General features: G+C 35.9%; 1 protein-coding gene across 1 annotated transcript; it reads left to right on the top strand.

Annotated features, from left to right (window-relative positions):
* Window positions 1–461: 461 nt before the first annotated feature.
* Window positions 462–27,856, top strand: LOC107688544 (zinc finger matrin-type protein 4-like). Its single transcript, XM_016486243.1, has 7 exons — window positions 462–566; window positions 4,393–4,494; window positions 9,481–9,570; window positions 13,315–13,471; window positions 19,635–19,859; window positions 24,745–24,841; window positions 27,561–27,856. Exons 1-7 carry the CDS (start codon window positions 492–494, stop codon window positions 27,574–27,576), a joined length of 762 nt encoding a protein of 253 aa, XP_016341729.1. The 5' UTR covers window positions 462–491; the 3' UTR covers window positions 27,577–27,856.
* The last annotated feature ends 72 nt before the right edge of the window (window positions 27,857–27,928 follow it).

Consider the following 27,928-nt stretch of genomic DNA (forward strand, 5'->3'; position numbering starts at 1 on the left):
TTCGTAACAGCATACCGGAGTCTCCAGGGTTTGTTAAACAATTTGAATGGACGCAACGCCCGTTTGACGTGTGCACGTATGCCTATAAATCTACAAACCAGAACGCGTGTAAGCAACCCTTTCCTAGAAATAAAATGTTTTTCTATAAAAGTTCCGACACTAACCTTATGAAAGAGGTTGCCGTACGTAATCAAACAGAAATAAACTGAATAGAAAATATATATTTTTTTTTAAATCACTCACGCGTTTTCAAATACTTCAACAGCTCACAGATTATTTAAATGAGAATTAATTTTCTTTAAATGAATTATTTCTTAATTTGCATTTTGCACGTTGTTGATGTGTGCCGGTAGCAGCCAATGAGCGCGGCCCGGGGCGGAGCGCAGCCGCTGAACATGGAGCTCACTGAGGACACTGATGCAGACACACACAGCACACGCAGCATCACTCACACACACACACACACACACACACACACACACACACTCTCTATGGACAGTACGATCAACAATCATCTGCCTGTCTGTCCTGAACACCTGCACCAGGGATACAGTTTGAAATTACAAGTAAGCTTTTGTTTTCACTTTTACGCGAATGTTCATTCTTCATAATGCATGAACCTTAACATGGAAAAAGAGCAACTTTTTTTTTTTGAGTTTATTATTGTACTATTACTACTATTATGATTCTATTCAACTGTTAAATTTTCTTTTTTAGTGCTCCTGTAAATCTCATCTGAATACCCTTATAAAAGCTATTTGTGACTTTTATTTAAACACGTTAAAGAGATAGTTCGCCCAAAAAATGTATAATTTAGCTGTGAATTTAGTTCCTGAACTGCATGAGTTTTTCTGCTGAAAATAAAAAAATATATTTTGAATGATCTGGGTAACCAAACAGTTGCTGGTCCCCATTGACTTACACAGAATGAAACAAAAAATACTATTCAATGCTATTTTAATAATAGTAGCCTAGTCAGTGGAGCTTCAAAATATCTTCTTTTGTGTTCAGCAGAAGAAAAATAAATCAAATTTGGGACACCTTTAGGCTGAGTAAATTATGACAGAATTGACATTTTTGGGTCAAGATATTGATGATCTTAATCTGATGAACCTTAAGTGTAAATAGATATATTAAGCAAATATGGATACATAAAGGTTTTGGATATACAGTATCATATTGCTGAGTGAGTTCATATATATTTAAGTTGGTATTTCTAAGACATTGACATGACCAAACATTTTGAACAGTAGAAGCATGTTGAAACTTCTAGAAACTGGAATATTGGTTTAATCTGTTTATGAGAATCAGGTTTATGGCACATACATATTCAGAATATGACCATATAGTTTTATTAATATTAGAATATTCTTGTGCATACGTTCAGTCATTGTCTTCAACAACTGTGTTATGGTGCTGGTAACTTTGTAGACACATCAGTTGTGTAGTCTTCTCATTTCAGAGCAGTGGGTTTTAGGAATAAAAAGAAAGCACCTGCTCTCCTCCTTTCACTGATATATTTTTTCTCTGCACTTCATTCTCCATTATAACGTTCATTAAAATAATGGAAATTGCATTTTTGTCTAGCTTAGGGGAAATCAATATGTGGTTCTGAGGCTTACGCGAGGCAAGCAATCACTTTTCCACACATGAAAGAAGAGCGTTATGCTCATCTGCTCAGGCCTTTGTTAGCTGGAGCTTTTATTGACGTGATTAACTTTGACAAGAGAGACTCTGATAAGATCCATCTCTTCAGAAAACCATTTCTGCCCAATTCTTTTCTTTCAAAAAAAGCAAAATGCTTGGCTACAATTTTTCCTCTCTGAGCTTTTAAGAATAGGAGTTATTTCAGGGTAATTTGTAAGATATCTTTCATGTTGATTTTGGACATTTGGATTTCTAGTCTGTCTGATGGATATCATATGTATTGAGCAAGTCATTCACAGTTCTAATTAAAGTCTCAAATACAGTGATCAATCGTTATGTAATTCCCAATTGGTTTCTCAAGCTGCTGTAATCCTGCATGTCTACATTAAAGCTTACATTTCTGAGAAATTGGCAGGGCCAGTTGCTATTCTGATCTCCATTTGACCCATTGATTATAATTTAGAAGGGCCTTTGAAGTGGCAGTCACTTCAATTCAACTCATAATTCAGTTATTTACTTTTGAGGAGGCCGATTACTATACAAATCTTTACCACAAATGTTCTGTGCATAAGTGAGAATGCATTTGATTGCTTTTGAGAGAGGCTTTTTTGGAAGTAATGATTTTGGATTATTGAGTGTAAAGTCACGGACTGCAGGATGCTGCGGGGGGGGTATTTAGTTTTTGGGGGGCATCAGAGGGTCACAGACATTCTGAAACATCATTTCTGCCTGCAAACAACTTGTCTGGAATAGTTATGGGATATGGTTTGAAGGTACCCCTAGGTTGAGAAGAAAGGGTTTGAAAACAACCTTAATTTTATTTATATAAAACTCTTTTATCATTATTCAAATTTCAGTTGGCAATGCCATTTAATCACAAATGAGCCCTAAGCAGTTGTTTCCTCAGATCTGGTCCTCCGAAGTAGAATCTAGAGCAGCATAATACCTCCCATGACAATCTCAAAATGGTTGTGAACGTCTGAAGCTTCATCAAAGCATGCAAAAACAGGACAACTGCAGATTATGCTTGTTTTTTTTTTTGAAAGAAAACATGTTGATTTTAAAGTAGTCCATTTTGTAGACTATTTAACTATTTAATCTCATTGTGTGTTCATAGTTTTTACTATGGCTACTTTCTGATTTAATTATGCTTGCTGAGTTTGTTAGTTCATCCTGAAAATGGAAAATTTGATAATTTACTCACCCTCGAAACCCGTATGACCTTCTTTCATCTACTGAACACAAAAGATGTCCGAAAAATGTCCATACAATGAAAGTCAATGGGGTCCAACGTTGTACTGTTTTTGCATCCCATTGACTTTAATTGTATGTATAAAACCTGCAGAAACATTCTTCATTTTTTTTTTTATTAATTCATTTTTTTGTGTGTTCCACAGAAGAAAGAAGTCATACAAGTTTGGAATGACATGCAAATGATGTCTGAATTTTAATTTAAAAAATGAAAATTTGCTGAAAATGTACTCAACTTCAGGCCATCCAAGATGTAGATGAGTTTGTTTCTTCATCGGAACAGATCTGGAGAAATGTGGCATTACATCACTTGCTCACCAAATGATCCTCTGCAGTGAATGGGTGCCGTCAGAATGAGAGTACAAACAGCTGATAAAAACATCACAATAATCCACAAGTAATCCACACCACTCCAGTCCATCAGTTAACGTCTTGTGAAGCAGAAAGCTGTGTGTTTGTAATAAACAAATCCATCAGTAAGATGTTTTTAACTTCAAACCATTGTTTCCGGCTAAAATATGAATCCTCTCAGTCTCCTCATAAGAGATATTTGCACATATCATGTATCAAGTTAAAATGTCCTAATAATGGATTTGTTTCTTACAAACACGCAGCTTTTTCACTTCACAAGATGTTTAAAGTCGTGTGGATTATTGTGATTTTTTTTCATCAGCTGTTTGGACTCTCATTCTGATGGCACTCATTCACTGCAGAGGATCCATTGGTGAGACAGTGATGCAATGCGAAATTTCTCCAATCTTGTGTTGATGAAGAATCAAACCCATCTACATCTTGGATGGCCTGAGGGTGAGTAAAATTTAGCATATTTTCATTTTTGGGTGAACTATTCCTTTAAGATCCCCGTCAGGTGCCAGGAGCTTTCCAAATGAGCGTATGGCCAAATGGATGACCTCACCTCCTTCTGTCATTAGAAATCTCTCATTATGACCCACAATCATTTTGCAGTGTCTAGATTATTAAAGGTCAGAACAAGGTTAATGTCAGATGGTCCCAGATCAGCATTAAAAACTATGCACTGCTTTATCCTCTAGGCATAGCAGCAAGTCGGTGCCTCTTTTGACACAGAGCGGTGCCAGATTTTTATCTTCTCTCGTCTGTCTCATTATACCCCCTCCTCTCCAACATCCCTCTCCTTTTGCCAAATCCAAATGTCACAGATTTCATCCGTTTGCGCAAAGAATGTCACTGTATGATAAACTCAAGATGTCACAGCGATGAAATCTTACATGATTGATGTTGGCGAGGTTATGACTTTACAAATACACTGAAAATGGCTTGATTAGCCAATCGAGCTGTGTTTGGATTATTTTCTCACTGTTATACTATTGAAAAGTTTGTAATAATGAGTTTAGGATATTTGAGACCGTCTTGCTAGACCTCATACCTTTTCTAGTTTGAGGCATTGCTAATGAATGTGTGACCAGTCATGTTATGCGCTTAAAAATGAGTAATTGTCATAATATACCTCTTCAGATGAAATCTACAGAAGTGGATCCGGGGTTATTCACTGACAGCTACTGCAAAGTGTGCAGCGCTCAGCTTATCTCTGAGTCACAGAGAGTCGCCCACTATGAGGTGAGTAACACACACACACACACACACACACACGTTCACATAAAGCATAAACATATACTAATACCCGTTAATTTGATCTGCTGTCAATAAAGTTCTATGGTCTCCTGCACACTTTCTTAAATGAGGGCAGATAAGTAGGTTAATTAGATTTTTGCTGCTAATATTCATATGCAATTAAAAAAGGGGGATGAATTTCACCCACCATCAATCATGGTATGTAAATAAATTTCATTCTGATAATATCAATCTAGAAATGTGAGTAGGTTTATATACAACCTACATAGATATCCCACAATCCTGCCCATAGGAAAGTAAAAATCATCGGTGAGATCAGAAATGAAAATTCAATGAGAATAATATCTCAGTTATTTCTTCCAGACAACAATGAAATTAATTGGAGACCAAATGGAGAGTTTGGTGCATGTCTTCTGTTGATTTTTCTCTTGAGAAATCTCTGGTGATCTCAATATCTCAATCTAGATTTCAGTATGAACTCAAACATTTCTCATTAATTCTGCCAAGATTAATCTATCTGAGTATCCACATGTATATCTTTGTACTGTTACTGTATATCACTTGTCTATTTTTTTATTAGTCCAAGAGAAATATCTAAGACAAAGTTGATATATAAATGAAGAGAAACCTCCGAATAATAAACTTTCCCATTCTGGTGTGTATGGTTTAGTGGCTGGTTGAAAGAATTGAAATGGCATCTGATGGAGTGATTAAAAGTTTGGGGTCTAAAACACGGATGTTGTAAAATATAACCATTTTAAATAAGTGTTTTCTACATATTTTCAAATGCAATTTATTCCTGTGATGGCAAAGCTGAATTTTCAGCAACATTACTCCAGTCTTCAGTGTCACATGATCCTTCAGAAATCAATATGCTGATTTGCTGCTCAAGGGACATTTCTGATTGTTATCAATGTTGTTCAGTTGTGCTGATTAATATTTTTGTGGAATTTTGTGGATAGTTATTTTTTCAGGATTTTTCGATGAATATAAATAATATAATTTTGTTTGTAATATTATAAATGTCCTCCCTGTCACTTTTGTTCAATTTAATGCATCCTTGCTTAATAAAAGTATTAATTTCTTTCAAAAAATATTACTGACTTCAACTTTATCAACAGTAGTATGTACTTCCATTTATACTGAGCAATAAGTATTGTGGTCATTATATATTTGCTTGGTTATGTCTAAAGCGCATTTATATTTGTTCTAAAACAACAGTACCTTGGGAGCCCAATAAACATTTACATTTACATTTAGTCATTTAGCAGACGCTTTTATCCAAAGCAACTTACAATTGAGGACAATAAAAGCAGTCAAAACTAACAAAAGAGCAACAATATAAGTGCAAATGACAAGTCTCGGTTAGCCTAACGCAGTACACGTAGCAAGGTGTGTATATATATATATATATATATTACACACACACACAAAGAAAAACAAGTAGATAGAATAGAAAAAATAGAAAGCTAGTGTTTGTTTGTTTGTTGTTTTTTTAAATAAAAAATAAATAAATAAAAAAAATATAAATATAGATAAAGTAGAATTCAAATAGAATAGAAAGTGCTAGAGTTAGAGGGTCAAATAAAGGTGGAACAGATGTGTTTTTAACCCACTTGAACCCTCACAGATGCAAGTCACATGACTAATTTCAAATAATACACTAACAGCATGAGGGGGTACACAAATTGCCCTCTTTGTGTAAGCATTTTAGTACATTTAAAAAAAGTAATTGCTTTTGTTTATTTGCATGAGTTAATGGTTCACTGATGCATGTAACCCAGTGGGATACGCCATTAGCGGGATGCATATGGATCACTAGCAGCGCATTGTCAGCTTTCTTTCTTTTTAAAACTCTCCCCATTTTTCGCAGCAGCTCGCTATAGGAGCCACATTATTCCTGGCAAATTCAGAGCTGTTTTCGAAGGCAGGATCCAAGTCAGATAATTACATAGCATTGGATATGTGCATTTGGGATTTTTCGGGCCAAGTTCAAAATCTCAGCAGTTCAAAAAGTCAGTGGTTCTCAGAAACAGCCAGCTGTTCTGCATTCGCTCCTTTCAGCCTATACTATTTCTCCAAACAACCTGAGGAATTAGATGTGCTGGTCTTCATATTGCACACCAATTATCCAGGCCTCCAGAGTAGCTGGGGCTCCCTAATCATCATATCAGATATGATACAGTTGTTTGCCCAAAAGTGGGACTTTTTGGCTTGAATAGCCCATGCAGCGGTTTTTGTCTTCTTAATTTTTGTCTTTGCGGTTTAATCTGATGCATCGACCGAGACAGTGGATGATTCATATGACAGCTTCTTGCATCAGATGTCATTACCTCAGCCATGAATGGAGATGTCTTAATTATTGCCTGGCGTTCTCTGTCTCCTGAGGCATGTGGTCGACACTTGCGCTGGCTGAGAACCAGCTGTTAGCTTGTTAACCCAATCTAGAGTCTGGTCTCGTCTGCAATATTATGTCTCTCATGTTTAAATGATGAGGCTTTCAATATGAGAAGTTCAGATTTGATCTGACCTTCTTGTTGCTTGGCATGGTCATGCAGGATAGCAGTTGGTACATGGATCGGCGGCGTTCTTGACAGTGTTTCCAAATGAAAGATCATATTTAGAGATTGGTAGGTCACAAACATTTTGGGATTATTACTTATCACCAGCATGATTAACATGAGGTGACAACAGTGACTGCTCATTTTTAACCGGTTGTGGAAGTATTTTTCCATTTATTTTCTCTATAGATATTGCACTAAAGAGTTTAGGTTTGAAGTCAAACCAACCGGCTTCAAAATGAATCATTTAAATATGTGAATCAAAGAAGTAGAAAGAAAGAAAGAAAGAAAGGCAAAACGGTATAAATTAAAACTGTAACATATTGAGAAAATGAACTACTTAATGCATGTATGTATTGCAAATTATGTTTTGAATGAATTTGATGAAATAAACATTTAGGTACTGTAAAAAGTCTGTAATATCATCACTGTGTTTTTTTACAGCATTTTTTTTTATCTTAAATTTAACAAAAACATTTTTTACATGTGAATGTCATTTTAGAGTGTAAGGAGATTCAATTATGTGGTTAATAATGGTTTTTGTCAGTGCACAGTCACTGCAGAGATTTTTTTTTCCATCTGATTTCTTGGTAACAGCGACTTTTCTGGTAAGTCATAACAGACATTATAGTGTAGTGCAGTTTTTCAACTAAACTTTCTAGCTTTGACAACCTCAGAGCTCATGTTATAGGTCTGTATTGAAAGCTTTATATTGTTATTGCTAAAAAATAATGAAAATGAACAAGAGGCGCACTCACAGAGCTCTACAGTTGTGCTCATCATACGAGCCATCGAATGCATCGTAAAATGTGCTGCATTTTCCTCATTACAACACTGTGATACATCTGCTTTTGGTTTTCTTTCATTTTCCTCGCAGAATTCAGAAAACAAAGCCCTGAGGTGCAAGCTTGTTACTGTCAGCTTGTTGGTGCTATAATGAGGACGGTAGAAGTTTGCTGGAGACAGAGCGATGAGGCTGTGTGGTCATGCATTTAATGAGACCGATCCGTGTGCCACCACCCCGCTGAGGAGAGTCTAGCTTACTAGAACGAACAAAGTCAACGCTAGCCCTAGACGCTTCGCTTATTACATGAGAACAGACAGTTAAGATCAATGCCAAACATTTATCAGAACCGCCTAACTGGGATGTTGTGGCATCTTTATGTATCCTGTGTAAATGCAGCCACAATGCAAGTGATTCAGTTGACCTATTTAGGGTCAGATACCTTAAAGTAGAGGCCTGATATTGTGTCAATGGGTTGAAGAGGAGAGGGAACGCCTCAGGGCTGACTGAACACAACTTGATGGGATCAAGAGAGTCCCGAGTCAATTAGCACCTCGCTGCTCTGAGAACACAGGTGTAAGTTGAATATCGATGGTTTAGACACAAGGTCTGCTTGACTAAATACATTCTAAAAACTAAAAACAGTACGAAATAGACTATAAGTATATAATCGATAAGTTATTCATTTAACATTACTGAAATAGTGGGTAGAAGTCAAGTTAATATGAAGTAAATTTTCTCAGATAATATTTTAATTAATTTTGACATTGAGGACTGTGGCAATATAAAAGACAATTCTTTATTTTTTAAATATTTTTCACACAGTATTGATCTTTATGCATGGAATTACACAGTATACCTGTCATTTTTTATTTTATAAAGTGGAAGGTTATTGAATAAACATTTAAATTGAATTCTCTTGCTCACACAAAGCTTTCATATCAGCTTCAGAAGATGAGTCAAGCAAACCACATGATATTTTATGTTTTTTTTTTTTCATTTACATTTATGAAAATATCAATTAGGACATTCTGTAAAATCTCTTAAGTGCTCCAGATAAAAGAAAGTGAGTTTGGGATGACCAGAGTCAGACCAGACTATTCCTTTAATGTCTGATGATTCATCTTTCTGATTTATAGATTCCCAAAATCCTTTTGTCTTCCAGGCATCATAACAGCTACAGATTATTTTAGTCTATGGTGGCTTAAAGGGAGATATAACTCCACATTACTTTTATGCAGATTTACTGTTTTGGGCCAGATATCTCACTGGTTGGTTGGTTGGTTGATAATGGATTGGAGGACCCTTGGTGAGAATTACTCTTCTGGTGCCTGTTCACTGTTCATTTGGCTGGGCATTCATCTGCTGTACAACAATCAATATGGACCTTTATCCACCCACCAGAGCGATCATTCAGAGCTCAGAGAGGGGCATATCAAGCTTTGAGAAATGAAAGCAGTGGCCCATAATCTTGTTCCTGTAGCTCTGATGAGAACTGTTTTGGGGCCTGACATCGCTTAGTTTGATAATCAATGGCGAGTTGTTTTTCTGTCAACACTGGAATGAAACGGGCTGCTTGTGAAACCACCTCTCATATATTGTCCCATCTCTCTCATTTTCTTGCAGAGTCGAAAGCATGCGAACAAAGTTCGTCTGTATTACATGCTACACCCAGTGGATGGTGGCTGTCCTGCAAAGAAGCTTCGAACAGACGATGTAAGTGAAGAAATACATGCCTGCATATGGCCATTTAATGTACATGCATTCATTTTGATAGCTAGTTATGCTATTTGTATTTATGGTAGATTACGGAAAAAATACTAGCACTGATTCCAAGCCACGTTCCTTCTTAACAATTGAAGCTGACAGTTTCATTACTCCATTGAGGAACCCAGATGTAGCTACCACAGGAAACCGTTTTATGTCCACAACATAGCCTATTGATTGACATGGATGACTTGCTCGTCTGAGCTTATTACTTCTGCCCAGTCCCACATCTCTCACATTTCAGCCTATCATTGGGATGTAGTGATGAAGCAGATTTTCACATGACAAGCTGTCACTTCATGTCACACATGACTTGTGAATGTCTGTGGTTTGGACTGCTGAAAGTCTAGAGGTCATACAAGTCTGGGTTTCAATGGATATATTTGGAATATTTTTGCAAAGTATGCCTACAGTTTTGTTCTTAGACAACTCTTTCCTACCAAAGCTACTTGCATAAAAAACATAAAAACTGGCTTTTTGCTGTGTTCCTGGTTGCAGTTTATTCTGGCCACTTTAACAGGAAGAAGCTGTGTGATTCACTTGAATATTGTATAATTTTATTATTTTTTTATATAAAAAACAATCATATAAATAATAATATAATAACATATAACATGACAAAAATATATAAAAATATTTACATCAATAATAAATCAATTAAATGTAAATATTATTCGTGTCATATATTATAATAATATTGTTTAAATTAAATTTATAATATAATATAATAATGCAAATATTAAAAAAACTATTTATTTTAATTATTATTTTACACTGTATTATACACTGTTAAAATGTATAATATTTTCATCATTATTATAATGATATTGTTTAAATGTAATTTATAATATAATACAATAATGCAAATATTTAAAATTTAAATTATTTATATATATATTATTTTATATCATATATTTAACAATATTTGCATCATATAATATTGTTTAAATGTAATTTATAATATAATTAATATAATGATTATTTATTTTTTATATATCATTTAATAATTATATTATCAATTTATAACTGAATATTTTCAAATGATTGTACAATCAGTCATGATGGGAATGACTGGAGGACCACCATTATCAAATCTTCTGTGGTATTTGGACTGGTCATATGTTTGTGGGTTATATGCACAGTCATGGGTGCGAGTTCACAAAATTTTAGAGCATTTTGAGGAAATGTCAGAAGCTGTTCCACCGGGAACAAGGGGTGTTGTGGGCTGCAGATGGCAATACAGAGTGTTGCTTTTATTCAGTTAAATATAATCATTGCTTGCACCTGTGTTTTACCCTAGTTCTTTCCCCTGTTTCATGAACTTTTCTCAGTCCTGTGATGGCATCCACTGTGTGTGTGTCTCAAGCCCAACTGCAAACCTCTTGAAAACATTTGTGTTGACCTTTTCTTCTGATATAAACTCAGTTTTCTAACCTTGATTACACTAAATCAGCATTAGATAACACTTGACTATTTTAATTAAAATAACAGACTAGCAAACTAAACCCCACAGAAACACATATAAAGCATCTAAAAACATTTGAGTCTCTGCTCCTCGTGTATTTCTACGGTTTATCTCACAATGTAAACTTGTGTCAGTTTAAGTCGCCATGTCTGTTGTCTGTTGACGTGGTCTGCAATACTGAAAATTCCCTTGAAATTGAAAGGGTTGCCGTGATGTGTTGATTGTTTCCAGCCAAGGTCAATGTCTAAACGGACGTTCGTGCTTTAGCTGGATGTTGGTGAGGTCTTTCCCCTCGGGAGAGTAAATAAAGACATTATGGCGTGTCAGGAGAGGAATAACAAGAAGCAGAACGAGTAGACACAGATCGATGCTTGCGGCATTTCTCATGCAGAGAGAAGACAGACCTCAGTTCAAGCGCAAGGCTTACAGAACAATTAAAGCTCAGAAAGTCAATCAGGGTCTCATTATTTAATGTTTAATGGAACATTTCATGCAAAAAAACATGAAAATGCTGTAATTGCCTATTTTTCTGTGAAGAATGGAGAAATTTGATGAGTTCATAGATTGTGTCATAATACTTTTTGGTATGTTTTTTGGAGTCATATTCCATAGACTCATCTATAAGGACAACTAACCTGCTTTAGCTCTGCGTTTTTATTGCATGACATTGACCTTGCAATGTCACTTTCTCAGCACTCAGGATATTGACCATTGATTTATATATCAAACTGAGAAGCTGATGTACCCATAAAGACTAAATGAAGCAATAGCGCAGCGGTAATGCTGGAGATAGATTGTGTCATAATACTTTTTGTTATGTTTTTTGGAGTCATATTCCATAGACTCATCTATAAGGACAACTAACCTGCTTTAGCTCTGCGTGTTTATTGCATGACATTGACCTTGCAATGTCACTTTCTCAGCACTCAGGATATTGACCATTGATTTATATATCAAACTGAGAAGCTGATGTACCTATAAAGACTAAATGAAGCAATAGCGCAGCGGTAATGCTGGAGAGTAGCTAACTGAACTTAGCGTGATATTATTAGCTCTTACAGTAGCAAGCTACTTTAGCCAACAAATAGCAATAGCAAAATGGCAATAATCAAATTTTGTTTACTTAAATCATGCACTTTTTAGCATTAGAGAGAAAGTCTGATTCACTCTAGTGAAATGGTTCATTCAGATGGTTCATGTACATTCATAAATACAAAATTCACAGAATCAAATCACTGCGACGAAATTTTTAGATGTTATTTTTTACAACAAAATATTTAGCTGCTGTTCATTGCTGTTCAAGTGGAAGAGATAGCAATGAACAGCAGCTAAATGTTTTTAAATAAAATAAAATAAATTATTTATTTATTTAAGTTGTATACATTTGCTTGTATTCTGGTGTTTTGAAGTGTATTTGATCACATATATGTCAAAAAATAATTTACATACTTTAAATATATATCAACATTTTAAAAAATGAACAAAAATATATTTCTAATATACATGTTGAAATATATTAACAAAGATATTTTTTTAATTTTAATTACTTGTATTTCATCAACTATATTTTGGGCCTTTTTTTATATATTTTCAATCTAAATATATGTATATTGTTTAAAATGTATTTTAAAATACATCTAAAATGTAAATATATTTTCTTGCCTGTTAAAGTGAATTTTGTAATATATTTAGGCATTTACATAAAAAAAAAAAATTCTGTTTAAAATTTTTCTGTTTAGCATATTTGTAATACATTTTGGCCAAAATATATATATTTTTTTGCAGTATGGGTATATACATATAAAACTACTGCCCACTCAAATAGCTTCAATGTAGCTATCTAGTATTGTATTTAACTACTTTTTCAAAGAGTAGTTTGATTGCACTCTAAATAATGATTAGCATTTAGCTTGGCGAGCTAAAGTTTCGAAGTAACTTCCCCAACAGCGCTCAGAGCCAATATCAGTCAATATGAGAAACTCAGAGCAGTTGCATCAGCGCAGGAAGTAGAATATACGCTACACCGGTTTTAGAAGTTTGTAAATTACTTCTCCACAGCGCGACCCACATCTGCCAATTTGACAGCCAAATTTCATATCTTCCTCTTAAAGTTATAATAACACATTTGCTTCATAAATCATCCTGTTCCCTTGTATTATTAGCTGAAGGTGATAAATGGTCCCGGTTAAAGGATATCAGAGTATGTGTCTGCCTCTGTGTCGTCCCAGGGCAGTGTGGAGGGAGACGTGGACAAGAACAAGTGCTGCACGCTGTGCAATATGTCGTTCACTTCTGCGGTGGTGGCCCAGTCGCACTACCAGGGCAAGATCCACGCCAAGAGACTGAGGCTACTGCTGGGGGAGCCACCTGCCATCACATCTAAAGGTAGGAGGTGCTGATCTAAGATCAGGTTCACACTATCTAGATCACCATATTTAAAGGCCATGCTGTTCCTGGATCAGTTTTCATACTTTAATGAGCTTTACGTGTATATGACGTCAAGCAGCCAGCGGGGAAGTGACCTGACTCTGAATATGAGATAATGAGGCAATTATTCTTGAGAATGAGTTCATTATTATTAATGCTCAAGTTATTATGCATTATTGATGTTTGATGAGGTATGATATGAGATATGATATGACTACTGCTCGCAGTTAGAGTACTGGACTTTTTTAAAATCCCTAAACTTACAATTTAAACTCTCACCGGCCACTTTAATAGATACACCAGTTCAACTGCTCGTTAACGCATATATCTAATCAGCCAATCACATGGCATTAAGGCTTGTAGATCAAGACAATGTGCTGAAGTTCCAGTGAGCGACAGTTCTGTGGGTGAAAATGCCTTGTTGATTCCAAAGGTTAGAGGAGAAAGGACAGGCTGGTTTGATCTGACAGAAAGACAGTAGCTCAAATAACAACTCATTACATCCGAGGTTTGCAAAAGAGCATCTTTGAACACACAACAGACGGGCTACAGCAGCAGAAGAGCACACCAGGTGCCACTCCTGTCAGCTAAAAACAGGAAACCAAGGCTACAATTCATCTGCTCTGCTCATCAAAACTGGACAATAGAAGATTGATAAACGGTTGCCTGGTCTAATGAGTCTTGATTTCTGCTGCGACATTTGGATAGTAAGGTCAGAAGTTGGTGTAAACAACATGAAAGCATGGATCCATCCGGTTCAGGCTGCTGCTGGTGGTGCAAAGGTGTTGGGATATTTTTTAGGTAATAAAGTAGCTGGTGAGTGAAGGTGCTTAACATGCTTGCAGCCTGCAATGCATGAAAAACTACTCAGAAGTCCTTAGCAACTGCATAGAAACCATCCAGAACACCCTAGCAACTGCATAATGATGCACTAAAAAACTAGAGGACCTTAGCAACTGCATAGCAATGCCCTGGCAACCACCCACAACACCCTATTGTCATGGTGGAAAATTTTGCATGGGCACGCACCACTTACACTTTAAAACTTTTAAAACTGGATTTTGACAAGTTTGCAGTATATTAGAACTTTCAACTGCAGCTGGATGTCCTGGGGCCGGTTGAATAAAAGGTTTAGACTAGTCTTACTAAATAAAAATAGTTAGTCATCTAATTTTTTTTCTTTAAGACTGGCCATAATTTTTTTTAAAATTCAGTTACATTAAATCGTAGATTAGTCTAAGTTGAATCCAAAAATAAGACTGATTACCCATTTGCTAACTGCTAACTAAAAGGCACAGTCTTAACAGAGGCTACGTTTATGCAACTGGCCCGTGTTTTTTTATTCATTCAGATGTGAGTTCATTAGGCATATTAGAGGTTTATGTTCTCAAGACTGTCGCTTGTGGCGTGTTTATGATAAGAGCAGAGCCTGTAGCAGTAACAACACATCACTGACTCACTTAGTGTGCATAATTGAGTGTGGCCAAGACACCTGAGGGTGCAAAATGACTGAAAAAAGAAAAGAAAAAAAAAAAACCCCGGAAAGAGCACAGAAAACAATCCAGAATGACTGCATAAATATGCTGAAACAAATCAAATAAGAGAGTACCGCCATTTCTCAGCTTGGGGTGCATTTCCCCCAAAGCGACATAACTCGCTGCTTAACCACCATAGTATGATGCATTGTTATAGAGAGTAACTAGCTAGTTACGACTGTTTCCTGAACATGGTCGCATTTCCGTTGTTTATCCGCGTTGGTTCAACAAAATAGGTTGGTCGTTAATGACATCACACACATGTGGTGAAGTAACTTCTACTAATTTATCAAACATTGCAGCTGATGACTAATGTTATTTTTTGTTCTTTGTCATGTTGCTTTATTTGATGTTTGATTCATCACTGCTTCCCTCTTATGTCATACCCAGGGAGGTTCCCTTTTACATTTATGCACATGTGCACTCTTCAAAAATCCCGTTTATTGAGGACATGCTAAAATATATAGATTGATAATGTGTAAAAATGTAAATGGGGAGAGCGGGGTGAGTTGAGTCGGTTTTTACTTACGTGTGTTTAACGCGAGCACATGACAGTAATGCGTCCAACTTAAATATGTACATAAATTTCAGGATGTGGTGCATCCTTGGGAATAATCACTTTGGATCTAAAATAAACAGCTTTCAAAATATGGCTTTCCAAAAAAAAAAAAAAAAGTGGTTTCTTGGCTCAACTTGCCCCCAGTGATGGGTAAATTGTGCCTAGGGAGAGGGTAAGTTGAGCCACATAGAGTTAAACTGTGCCATTGATTATGCTGAAGTAAAACTGAACATTTTCACCTAATGCTATTTCAAAGGAAGAGAAATTCAATAAAAATCACTTCTTAAAATCTGGCCATCCTTCTGTTGTGTTTCCCCGCCTGTGGCTCAAGACACTGGGTTACGCTCCAGCTCCCCACGACCCTAATAAGGATAAAACGATTTGGATAATGGAAAAAAGATTTATTTAAAGATACAGTTCACAACTTTGAAGGCATTTTTTAATTATTTTAAAATTTCAGAACAAAATAAAGTACAAATTGAAGAATTAAAAAAATAAACTGCAATTTTTTGCAGACTGCAATTGACCTTACAGATCTGGGCTAATAGTACTCAACATCCCACTTTTAAATGTTGAAGGAAATACAATTTCATAAAAACTTCAATGGCCAATTTTCATAAACAAGATCTATTTAAAATGTTCAGAACAAAATCAAGTTCAAAACAAAGAACAAATTCAAAAAATATTTGGTCTAAATTTAATGAAATTTAATATAGAATTACAGTAAAATAATACTTTATAATCATAAGAAGAGGTGAGCCACTGGCTCAACTTGCCCCAGGAATTTTGGCTCAAATTACCCCACTCCTACCATTTTAACAAATTTACAGCTAACATCATGCTAACAGTATATACTAGTCAACATTTGAAGTGGATCAAAACCTTTCATCAAAGTTGTCCTAAAACCAAAATGCGTTCTTGTGTTAGGACAACTTGGATGAACTTTTTTTTTAATCCACTTCAAATGTTGACTACTGTAGACTCATATTATAACTTCCTAAAGCACATACACGCTATATATATATTTTTTTCCAGATTTGTCTGTAATTGTTCAGACACAAGAAGCACGAGTCCTTGAACATAAAAAATCACTTTGAACAGTGAAAAACATTTTTTTGAACTTAAATGTAGTTACCAATTATTCCATGCGCCTCTCTCCATCACAGGGTGAGTAAAATGGATAACTCTTCATATATTTGTGGTCACATCACCAATTTTGTTTAAGGTTGCCTAGAAACAAGGGGTGGCTCAACTTCTCCACAGGCTCAAATCTCCCCACTCTCCCCCATATATATATATATATATATAGATTGTACTGCATTATTGTGCCCAAGAGCACAATTTATTAAGTGTTTGACTTATTAACAAGAAACTATGCTTCTAACCACAGAGAGATGTAGTTACAACCATGTACAGTAAGTTTGCAATACTGTTTGTGAACTATAGTATCGGGAAACATCGAACTGCTGAACTATGGAACTAATGATGTAACTTGCGAACCAAAGTTGGCTAATTGTAACACACTCAATTCCTCCATTTAGAAACAAGCTAGAGTGATGACACTTAATCTGCACATGCTCAGTAGGATTATCTCTCTGCCTGTGGAAAAGGAGCACAATCATGTCATCTCAGCAGAAGGTTTTAACAAAATACTGATTTTGAGGTATGAAAGTGATTTTTTGGATGTACAGTATTTTTCTTCTGCTGTCTAAAGTTTAGATGACTGCAAAATTAAGCTCTCATTAACAAGCTATACGATTTAATGTTGCCGTTATCTCCACAGCACAAATGGTGCGGGACGAGTTACATGCTGACTTTTTAAAGTGCTTGCCCAAATAGCAAGCATCACTAAACAACACCATTAAAAACTATTAACCATAATAGGGTTCAAGAAACTGTCCTTTTGTTGTTTGTTCAGCAGTCATAATAGCAGCTCAGCATTATTTGGTTACAGTCGGATCGTTGCCATGCGAACCTCTTACATGATGGTGATTTTTCATGTTATATGTGAACAGGTGTAATTGAGGAAGAGTAAAAGGTTCTTGTTTCTAATGAGACTTTATATAGCTCTTTAATATTTATGATAATCATAAGGTGTAAAAGACCTAGACACAATGGTCTGAGACGCTAGAATACAGATGAGGATATAATTTGATGAAATTATCCTTGAGTGTCATTGCTATTATCAAGTAATGGACCAAACCGCTGCACTGCAGATCTACACAATTACTGTAAAGCTAGTTTAAACAAGAGATTATGAAAGCTTCAAATGATAACACATAGATTTAAGTATTTGTGTTGATCTGTAGCATCTGCTCGCCTTTTCCAATAAACAGAGCACTCTACCATTCAAAAGCCGGTAAGATTTTTTCACATTTTTGAAAGACGTCTCGCACATCAAGATTCGTTTGAAATACAATGAAAACTGTAATATTGTGAAATATCATTACAATATAAAATAACTGTTTTCTATTTTAATATATTTTAAAATGTCATTTATTCCTGTGATGTCAAAGCTGAATTTTCAGCATCATTACTCTAGTCTTCAGTGTCACATGATCCTTCAGAAATCATTCTAATATACTGATTTGCTGCTCAAGAAACATTTCTTTTCTTTTCCAGGATTCTTTGACGAATATAAATTCAAAAAGCAGCATTTATTTGAAATAGAAATTTGTTTCTTTACTGTAACATTTGATCTAAAGCATCCTTGCTGAATAAAAATATGACTTTCTTAAAATAAAAAATAAAAATAATTATACTAACCTCAAACATTTGAACAGTACATCCAGAAAGCATTTTTGAAAATGGCAGAGAAATTTTGAAAAAAGTTCTCGATTCTCGATTTGTTATGCTGATAACATAATTGACAATGAACATTTTTGTGTATTAAATTGGGAAAAAATGCAAAATATTTTCACTTGTGGTCTCAGACTCTTGAGCCCACTGTATTTGTCATGGCAGTGTTTCATATCACACTCTGATTATGTGTTATAATGAAAACAACCTTCCATTCAAACACCTCAGGGAATTGGATGAAAATTGAGACAGAAGGAAGAAGAAAAAAAGGAAAAAGAATGCTTCACATTATCTGGTTATTTTGATACCTTCTATAAATACACTTGTAGAGCTGCCAGTGTCATCTCCTCCACTTGAAAAAACACAGAGCCAAGAGACGCCCCATTTGTGCCATTCACCGTTCTTATTTTATACGTTATGACGTGGGATTGCTGTCAGTGTAATCTGTTGTTTGCTGTTTACTATGACTGAATGTACTTAGATGGCTGAAAACATCCCTTCTTCTCGACTTTGTAATAAAAATTCACTTCTCAAAACAGATGAGGAAAAAACAAGCTTATACCTGCTAGTGCGTGACAAATGACCTCCCGTCTGTTCATGAAACATATTCATCATATTAGTGTCATGAGATTCAGAATGCATCTTATTACGCTGCAGCCACAGGGGACATCCTGTGTTCCTAATTTGTGCCCTTTACCCATGAAATACTTCAAACTGACATGAGCCTGTGCCTTGTACTCTGACAGGTGAGACAGACCGCAAGCAAAATATGTCAACTGAACCACGTATACGTCTCGGAAATTCTAGTATGTGTTATTAATGCTGTCACAAACAGCATTTGTGGACTGGATAATGGTAAATAAAATGAGAAATGGATATGCCATTTTAATTTTAAGGCTGGCTGTTAACTTGGTATGTTGCACATGATTTAATCTACAAATATGTCTCTTTTTTAATCTCTTCTGCTTGTTTTCTATTTATTGTTATTCTTTAAAATGTAGAAAAATAATGGGCAGAAAGGGAGGGCAAGATCATATGATGCATGTATGATTCAAAACGGCATCTTCTGTGTGAATTCCAAAGCTCAATTTCTCAGGAGCATATATTTTGACCCCTAGGTCATGTTCCCAAAAAGGTGTTTTCACATTAATAGCTTTTACCTGTAGCCTGATTGGTAATTAATGTACAGTAAACTAAATATACTAAGTCTGTTATGCCCTCTTTACAGAGGTGACAGCTAATTCAGAGCATATGGTGACTGAAGACTCGCCGGGAAGTCCTTCCATACATGGCAGGCTCTCACACCGCTACTGCCAAATGTGTAAGGCCTGGTTCAACAACCCCGGCATGGCCAGACAGCACTACGACGGCAAGAAGCACAAAAAAAACGCAGCCCAAGCTAACCTCCTCGCACAGCTGGGAAAAAGTCTGGAGGATGGAGATGAATTGAATGGTATGTTCTGAGAGGAACAGGCAAAACATAGATTTAAAGGGATAGTTCACCCAAACATGAATTAAAAGTGATTGTCATAATTTACTGATTCTTGCGTTGTTCAAAACACATAGTGTTTGACTTTGTTCTGTGGAACACAATGGTTTTAAGGTTTAAAAATGATGCAATGAAAAGAAGTAATTATTTTAAAAATCCCGGCTTAGTGAACAGATTATTTGAGTTGGATATTATGAGTGAATCATTTGATTTGGTTCACAGAACCACTATAAATGATTCTTTCACTGGCTAGGACCTGATTGCCGCAGTTAATTGCAATCAGAATTTTCCGTAAAATTTTCAAAATGTCATTCTGCTCATCACACAGCTTCGTATGACTTCAGAAGACTTGGAATATGGTTGTATGCACCACTTTTACAAAACTTTTGCATTCTTTTTTAAGCTTAAAGCTTTAATTGTATTTCACATACAAGGGTGACTGTTTTGTGTTGGAACAATGAAAGTCGGAACAAACATGTGACCCTGGAGCACAAAACCAGTCATAAGTCGCACGGGTATATTTGTAGCAATAGCCAACAATAGGGGGAAGTCGTGGCCTAATGGTTAGAGAGTCGGACTCGTAACCCAAAGGTTGCGGGTTCGAGTCTCGTACCAGCAGGGATTGTAGGTGAGGGGAGTGAATGTACAGCGCTCTCTCCCACCTTCAATACCACGACTGAGGTGCCCTTGAGCAAGGCACCGAACCCCCAACTGCTCCCTGGGCGCCGCAGCAAAAAATGGCTGCCCACTGCTCCGGGTGTGTCTTCACGGTGTGTGTGTTCACTGCTGTGTGTGTGCACTTTGGATGGGTTAAATGCAGAGCACTAATTCCAAGTATGGGTCACCATACTTGGCCACATGTCATGTCACTTTCACTTTTTTCACTTTCACTTTCAATAGATAGTATGGGTCAAAATTATCGATTTTTCTTTTATGCCAAAAATCATTAGGATATTAAGTAAAGATCATGTTCCATGAAGATATTTTGTAAATTTCCTACCGTAAATATATCAAAAATGTATTATAATTAGTAATATGCATTGCTAAGAACTTAATTTGGACAACTTTAAAGGCGATTTTCTCAAAATTTAGATTTATTTGCACATTTTTTTTCAGATTTTCAAATAGTTGTATCTCGGCAAAATATTTCAAAATATCTCAATTTCAAAAAATGTACCATTATGACTGGTTTTGTGGTCCAGGGTCACATATTTGATTTCATGCATAATCTGTTTATTGGAGCATGCACACTGGTATTTCAGGGCGTTAAATATGAACAAATGTCATGAAAACAAGGCCAGGTTATATTTTATCACAAAACAAAATAAACTATTTTAATATTACATTTATTTTGCATAAAGACAATTACACCTTTTTGTTTTTAATTAAGCATGTTTTTGTCATTCTCATTAGTCTCAGTGACCATTCTAAGCTTAAAAGAGCTTAAAAGCTTGTATGTCACAAGGGTGTATTTTTACAAGGGTGACTTTTTTTGTGTTCTGCAGAAGAATGAAACTTTTACTGGTTTGGAACGACATGAGGGTGAGCAAATAATGACAGTGTTTCATTTTTGGGTGAACTGTCCCTTTAAAACACTGCATTCAATTGTAACAATGTTTGTTTTCATCAGTTTGTGGTAATGGCTCATGAATAACCCCGTCGTAAATGCCATCGTTTAAGCACAGATATAATTTTAGCATTGACCATCCTCTGTTTTACAGGCCTTAGTAGAGGCATTTTAATGGTCTTAGAGTCTTTTCGCAAGCAGGCATTTCATTAAAGTTTTGCATTATTCAGCAGCTAACTAAAGAGCTTTCGTTCAAGGCAGTTATCAATAGGTAATTAATGGACCAACAAAGAGCCTCCCCGAGCGCAAGATCTTTGCTCACCAAACAAACCGACAATGATGGAGGTTGCAGACAACAAAGACACCTTGTTGGTGAGGTTTGACGCATGGAGGAATGAGAAAGCACTTCGTGGGAGGTGTGTACCAGCTGCCGTTTGGACAAATGTTGGATTTAGATTCAGATTGAAAAGTGTCCTGTCCCTCACATCACGCTTGTGACTCATAAATATGACTCATTGCTGCAGTTTTCATTAAGCCTTCACTCGCCAATAATAGTACAAGCACTCACTGGATGGAACACACTCTATTTTTGTGGTGTGCTCGTGAGATAATAATATTAGTCTTCTATGACAATCTTCTATTTGACATGCTATTTCTGCTTATTAGCAATCGTCTGTGTTAACGCTGGTCTATCGTTAAATAAAAAAAAGGTTAGTGGTGCTAACAGCGGCACTCCGAATCAATGTTCAGCAGGAATCAAATCCCATTTTATAGCATTTTCATCAGACTTCCCACCTAACAGGAAGTCAGCGACTGATTTTCCAAGCTTCACACAAGCTTATAATTTACTGGTCTGTCCTAGTTAGAGGTGGAGAACAGATTTGGTGTAGGAAGACGGAGCTGTGGGAGGATACGACTTATCAGCGTGTTTCACGGCCCCTTCTGTTATGTGTTTTTAATCATTGAATGTGCACAATGCCAAAGAAAAGCTGCCGTGCTGTGGTTGCAAAGATGAAGCCAACGTAATCTACAGCTCTGATTGAATATAGATCCGTGGTAAATGTTATTGATGAGGCTTCTAGATGAGCCTCCATTCATTATCTGGCCTGATTGCCCGGATACTGGGATAACAAAGGATTCTCCTTGTTTAAACAGAGGCGGTGCTTGATTTGTGGCATATGTAAGGGTCATGTGGCATATGTAAGGGTCATTTAACACCACCCATGTCCCCGTAGTAAATCACATCACGTGTTAGATGGTTGCACGAACAGACATGCCCTTTGAATATATGAGTCATACGTGGACATAAGCTTATGTTTATGTGTGAAGGAGGCATATATATTTGGTTTCAATGCAGGGAGGACTGCATTTCAGGGCGTTATATACAGGTGCATCTCAATAAATTAGAATGTCGTGGAAAAGTTCATTTATTTCAGTAATTCAACTCAAATTGTGAAACTCGTGTATTAAATAAATTCAATGCACACAGACTGAAGTAGTTTAAGTCTTTGGTTCTTTTAATTGTGATGATTTTGGCTCACATTTAACAAAAACCCACCAATTCACTATCTCAACAAATTAGAATACTTCATAAGACCAATAAAAAAAACATTTTTAGTGAATTGTTGACCTTCTGGAAAGTATGTTCATTTACTGTACATGTACTCAATACTTGGTAGGGGCTCCTTTTGCTTTAATTACTGCCTCAATTCGGCGTGGCATGGAGGTGATGAGTTTGTGGCACTGCTGAGGTGGTATGGAAGCCCAGGTTTCGTTGACAGTGGCCTTCAGCTCATCTGCATTTTTTGGTCTCTTGTTTCTCATTTTCCTCTTGACAATACTATTGAAAATTCTCTATGGGGTTCAGGTCTGGTGAGTTTGCTGGCCAGTCACTGTATGAGTGTCATACACCTGTATGAGTGAATGACACAAAAACTAGTCCAAGTCATAATTTACTCCAAAAATCAAAAGAAAACATTTTATATTTGATTATTACTTTAATATTATATTTTGCATAAAGAAAAGCATTGAGAAAGTTACACCTATTTGTAGGACTATTAGAATTTGTTTTCTGTTTTCTTTTTGGTAATTCTCATTAGTCTCATTGCTTATTCTCATTAGCATGTACACATTTTAAGGATCATTTTAGACAAAAAATAGTACAATTTATATGAATATAATAAAAAATGTCCAATTGATTAGCATTTTTTTGTATTTGTTTGTAATTTCTTTGTACATATTTTAAGGATCATTTTACACAAAAATTTGGTAACACTTTACAATAAGGTTCATTAGTTAACATTAGTTAACTACTTTAGTTAACATGAACAATGCACAATACTTATAGCGCATTTATTAATCTTAGTTCATGTTCATTTTAGCATTTACTAATGCATTATTAAAATCAAAATTTGTGCTTGTTAACATTAGTTAATGCACTGTGAATTAACATGAACTAACAATGAACAACTGTATTTTCATTAACTAACAATAACAAAGATGAATAAATACTGTAATAATTGTATTGTTCATTGTTTGTTCATGTTAGTTAATACATCAACTAACATTAACTAATGGAACCTTATTGTAAAGTGTTGGCAAAAAAACAAAAAAAAATGTACACAAATTTAAATATAATAACATTTAAGTTTTTAATATAGTATTTTTTTTTTTGTAATTCTCCTTAGTCTCAGTGGTGATTCTAATTACTGCAATATATTATGTAAAGATATTATGATTTTATATATATATATATATATATATATATATTTATTTACAGTGTATATATACTGTATCTATGAGGCAGCACAACAAATACTGAAGTACTAAATACTGATATACTACATATATCTTGCAGACATATGTATTATTTAAATATAAAAAATTATCAGATGGGTATATGTAACTTTTTTTTTGCCTTAAATGGTCCTTAAAGTAGCCCTTTATTTTTCTTTACGCAAAATCCAATACATTTTTCTCTTCTTTTGATTTTAGAATGAAAAAATGGCCTAGACATGTTCACCAATTCACCATTATGTTATTTTTATTTTTTTGCTTGAGAAAGAATAGCAATGTGCTGTGCTCAGGCTATATGCTCGTTTATCCATGTAATTCATGTACGGTGAAGAGATGGTCAAATGCTTAGGGTTCTAGCTGTCTGTAGGTGTTTGTCTAAATAGGGCATTATATTTACACTCATAAGATTTTGAGGGCAGTTGCTGTTGGAAACAACATAGTTAGTTCTAGTCTAATAGATGTGTTTATATTTATGTATGCTCTTAGGCCTGAAGCGGAGTCACACATGTGAGGTCTGCAGTGTTACGCTCAACTCTGTGGCACAATACCACGCACATCTGCAGGGCTCCAAACACCAGAACAAGTGAGTATCAGCCACTGCATTTCATTCGGAGACAAAAAAAAGACCAGAATCAAAGGTAAACCAGCAGTGAGTCACATAATGATAATGTGGGAGAAAGTACATTTCTACACAAAACGGTAATTTTAATAAAGCATAATAAGAGTCATTGAATTATTCACCAACCAAGTCAATCAGAAATGTAACCACTCATAATACTCAATAAGACACTCGCTGGTAGCCACATACTGGTGTAGCAATTCAGAAAGGTCCACTGAACGAAACTGTGCAAAAGCAGCACTCATAACAGCAGGCACGAGGTGTTAACTTGCATCGTGTTCATGTGAGTGAAGTTAATGGAGTGTTGTATATGCGATCAATATCTGCTCTGAATCAATATTCTGCCTGACTGGACCATGTCCTCACGGTACCGTATACGTCACAGTTTCCATGCGGAGGCTGCAGCGGAGCAGGCAAGGTCACAGCATAGTGTGTTGAGCTGCATGGAATGTTAATTAGGCAGGGATGAAGGAGAAGGAACGTGAGAAGCATGATGGGAACCGCCAGGCGTGTCCAAGCTGTCACAGAGTTGCATGCAGTGGATTATTCCACCCTCTCATCATGAGATCTGTTCATAAGCATGCACAAGAAGAGGCTGCAATGAGCACACACAAGGACGACCCTCAACGCAGGGGATCCTGAGGCTGAGACATTACCGGAGCTGATGTTTTAAAGGAATAGTTCACCCAAAAATGAAAAATGTCTGAAAATGTACTCACCCTCAACTTAAGTCATCCCAGATATAGATGTGTTTGTTTCTGCATCAAAACAGTTTGGAGAAATTTTGCATTACATCACTTGCTTACTAATGGATCCTCTCCAGTCAATGGGTGCCGTCAGAATGAGAGTCCAAACAGCTGATAAAAACATCACAGTAATCCACAAGCAATCCACACAACTTCATTCCATCTTGTGAAGTGAAAAGCTGTGTGTTAATAAGAAGCAAATCCATCAAGGCATTAATCATTCACTTTAAACCATCGCTTCTGGCTAAAATATGAGTCCATTAATAATGCTTCTTCCAGTAACAGTCCATCCCCTGTTGTCCTCTCACATAAAAATCCACTGACATACTTGTTGTTTTTGCTTGTAAACGGTGCTTGATCTGTGCATATTTCTCTCCCGATTCAGACAAAATGACTTTTTCACTGGAGGAAGCAACATTATAGAGGACTCGTATTTTAGCTTGTCTTTGTTTCTTATAAACACAATTTTTTTCCTCGCAAGATGGACTTCACAATTGATGGACTGGTGTCGTGTGGATTATTGTGATGTTTTTATCAGCCTTTTGCACTCTCATTCTGACGGCACCCATTCACTGCAGAGGATCCACTGGTGATATCCACACATAGATGTTTCTTCTGCCTATACCTTGTTTTGAATGCCAAACTGAAAAAACTATACCTAATTCAGTCTGTCAGCTGATCCCAGTTCAAAAAATTGTTTACTTATTTTCATTTTGTGTCTCATTCAGACTCAGGATCATTCAGAAGGTCCAAACAATGATCCTTCACAGAACGCTTGGGTTCACTTATAAGATTTCTTCACAAACAAAACATCTCTAATGTCAACTGTTACAATATTTTATTTACAAATAAAGGGTTGCACTGTGCATTAAGTTATCATCGATGTTACATTAAGCATTCCATTTGAGTAGGGCTGGGAAAGTGAGCACTTAGAAAGCTTTCAAGCACTCATGGCATGAAATGAGAGCTTGACATACGTTCAGTAAGCCTGTTTAGTCATGGGTACTTAGACACTCCCTTTGAACTCCTCACCTCCACCAACGTTTCCAAGCAGAGCAGGGGATTTGGTCGTCAACCACCTACTGTACATTTCATGCTTTTTGTGTTGTTCCAGTTTGAGTGCCCACTTCATTAACCTCAAAAACACATTGAAACCAGTCATTTGACAGAGTGCAAAGAGTTACAAGTCTGTCTGGATGCCAGTGTCCGAATCTTTTGGATTCGGCTCAATTGAGCATTTGCTGCCAGTTTGTGACAAACACCGGAATTGGAAAATCAATGATGGATCAATAAAAGAGCAATGAGTGTCACTGCTGGAGTTCTGTTCGGGTCACTCATCACACACACTTCCAATCAGTGTTAATGAAATTACTAATGAAAATCATCATTGATGAAGTATTTTTGGATTTGCTTAAACTACAAAGCACATAAAACTCACTGTTGAAAAAAACAACAACATAGCAAGATGTTAACAATGAACAGTTTGTTCAATGTGAGTCATATGAAAATGAAAAACAAATAATAAAGCAAGCATGAAGCTCCACCGCTAAACATAACCGGAAGTGGGGCGTAAGCAGATAATACGACAAAAAAACCAGCTACATACAAAAAATGTAGTGGGTTAATTCTCTCAAACAAACACATCCTACGCAGATTAATCAGATATATACACAACATAAAGGTTGTGTAGTATAACTTATATCTTCACAAAATGCCACAAATGCACAATAACTTGAACTAACTTACATACTAGTCCGAATGTCACATTGTGAATGTGGTCCTTCCTTAACAATGCACTAAACCACATAAACTGAATAATTAAAGTGTAAGGTTTCACAATAATATATTACTATTTGATTGATGCATTGATCAATGCTAATTTAGCACTTTCTTGTACACTGAAATGGTATTTTTGTTTTGTTTGCTTTCCCTCACAGCTTGAAGAACAAATGAACTTAAATGATGGAGCTCCTCTATTTCATCTCTACTCCTGAAACTATTTGAGGATCAGTCTGTGGAAGTCATGACAGTGATGTCAGTGCATATTCTCTTGATTCATTGTGTTGTGACAGTGATATGGACACTACCAGTGCTGACAGAGACCTGGACTGTGATAATGGATTATGGACCAGTGCATTTTGCTAAATTTGTAGATAAAAGAAAAGAAAAAATTACATCCTGAACACTTTAATGTATATATTTAAGGCATGTCAACTGGACACACTCATGGCTTTCTTATTTTAATGTGGTGTGATTAAAATATTTTGATTGTTATTGTATTCATATTTTAATTTAAATGTATTTT

The sequence above is a fragment of the Sinocyclocheilus anshuiensis genome, unplaced genomic scaffold (assembly GCF_001515605.1).
Source record: "Sinocyclocheilus anshuiensis isolate Anshui unplaced genomic scaffold, SAMN03320099.WGS_v1.1 scaffold205, whole genome shotgun sequence".
NCBI lineage: Eukaryota > Metazoa > Chordata > Actinopteri > Cypriniformes > Cyprinidae > Sinocyclocheilus > Sinocyclocheilus anshuiensis.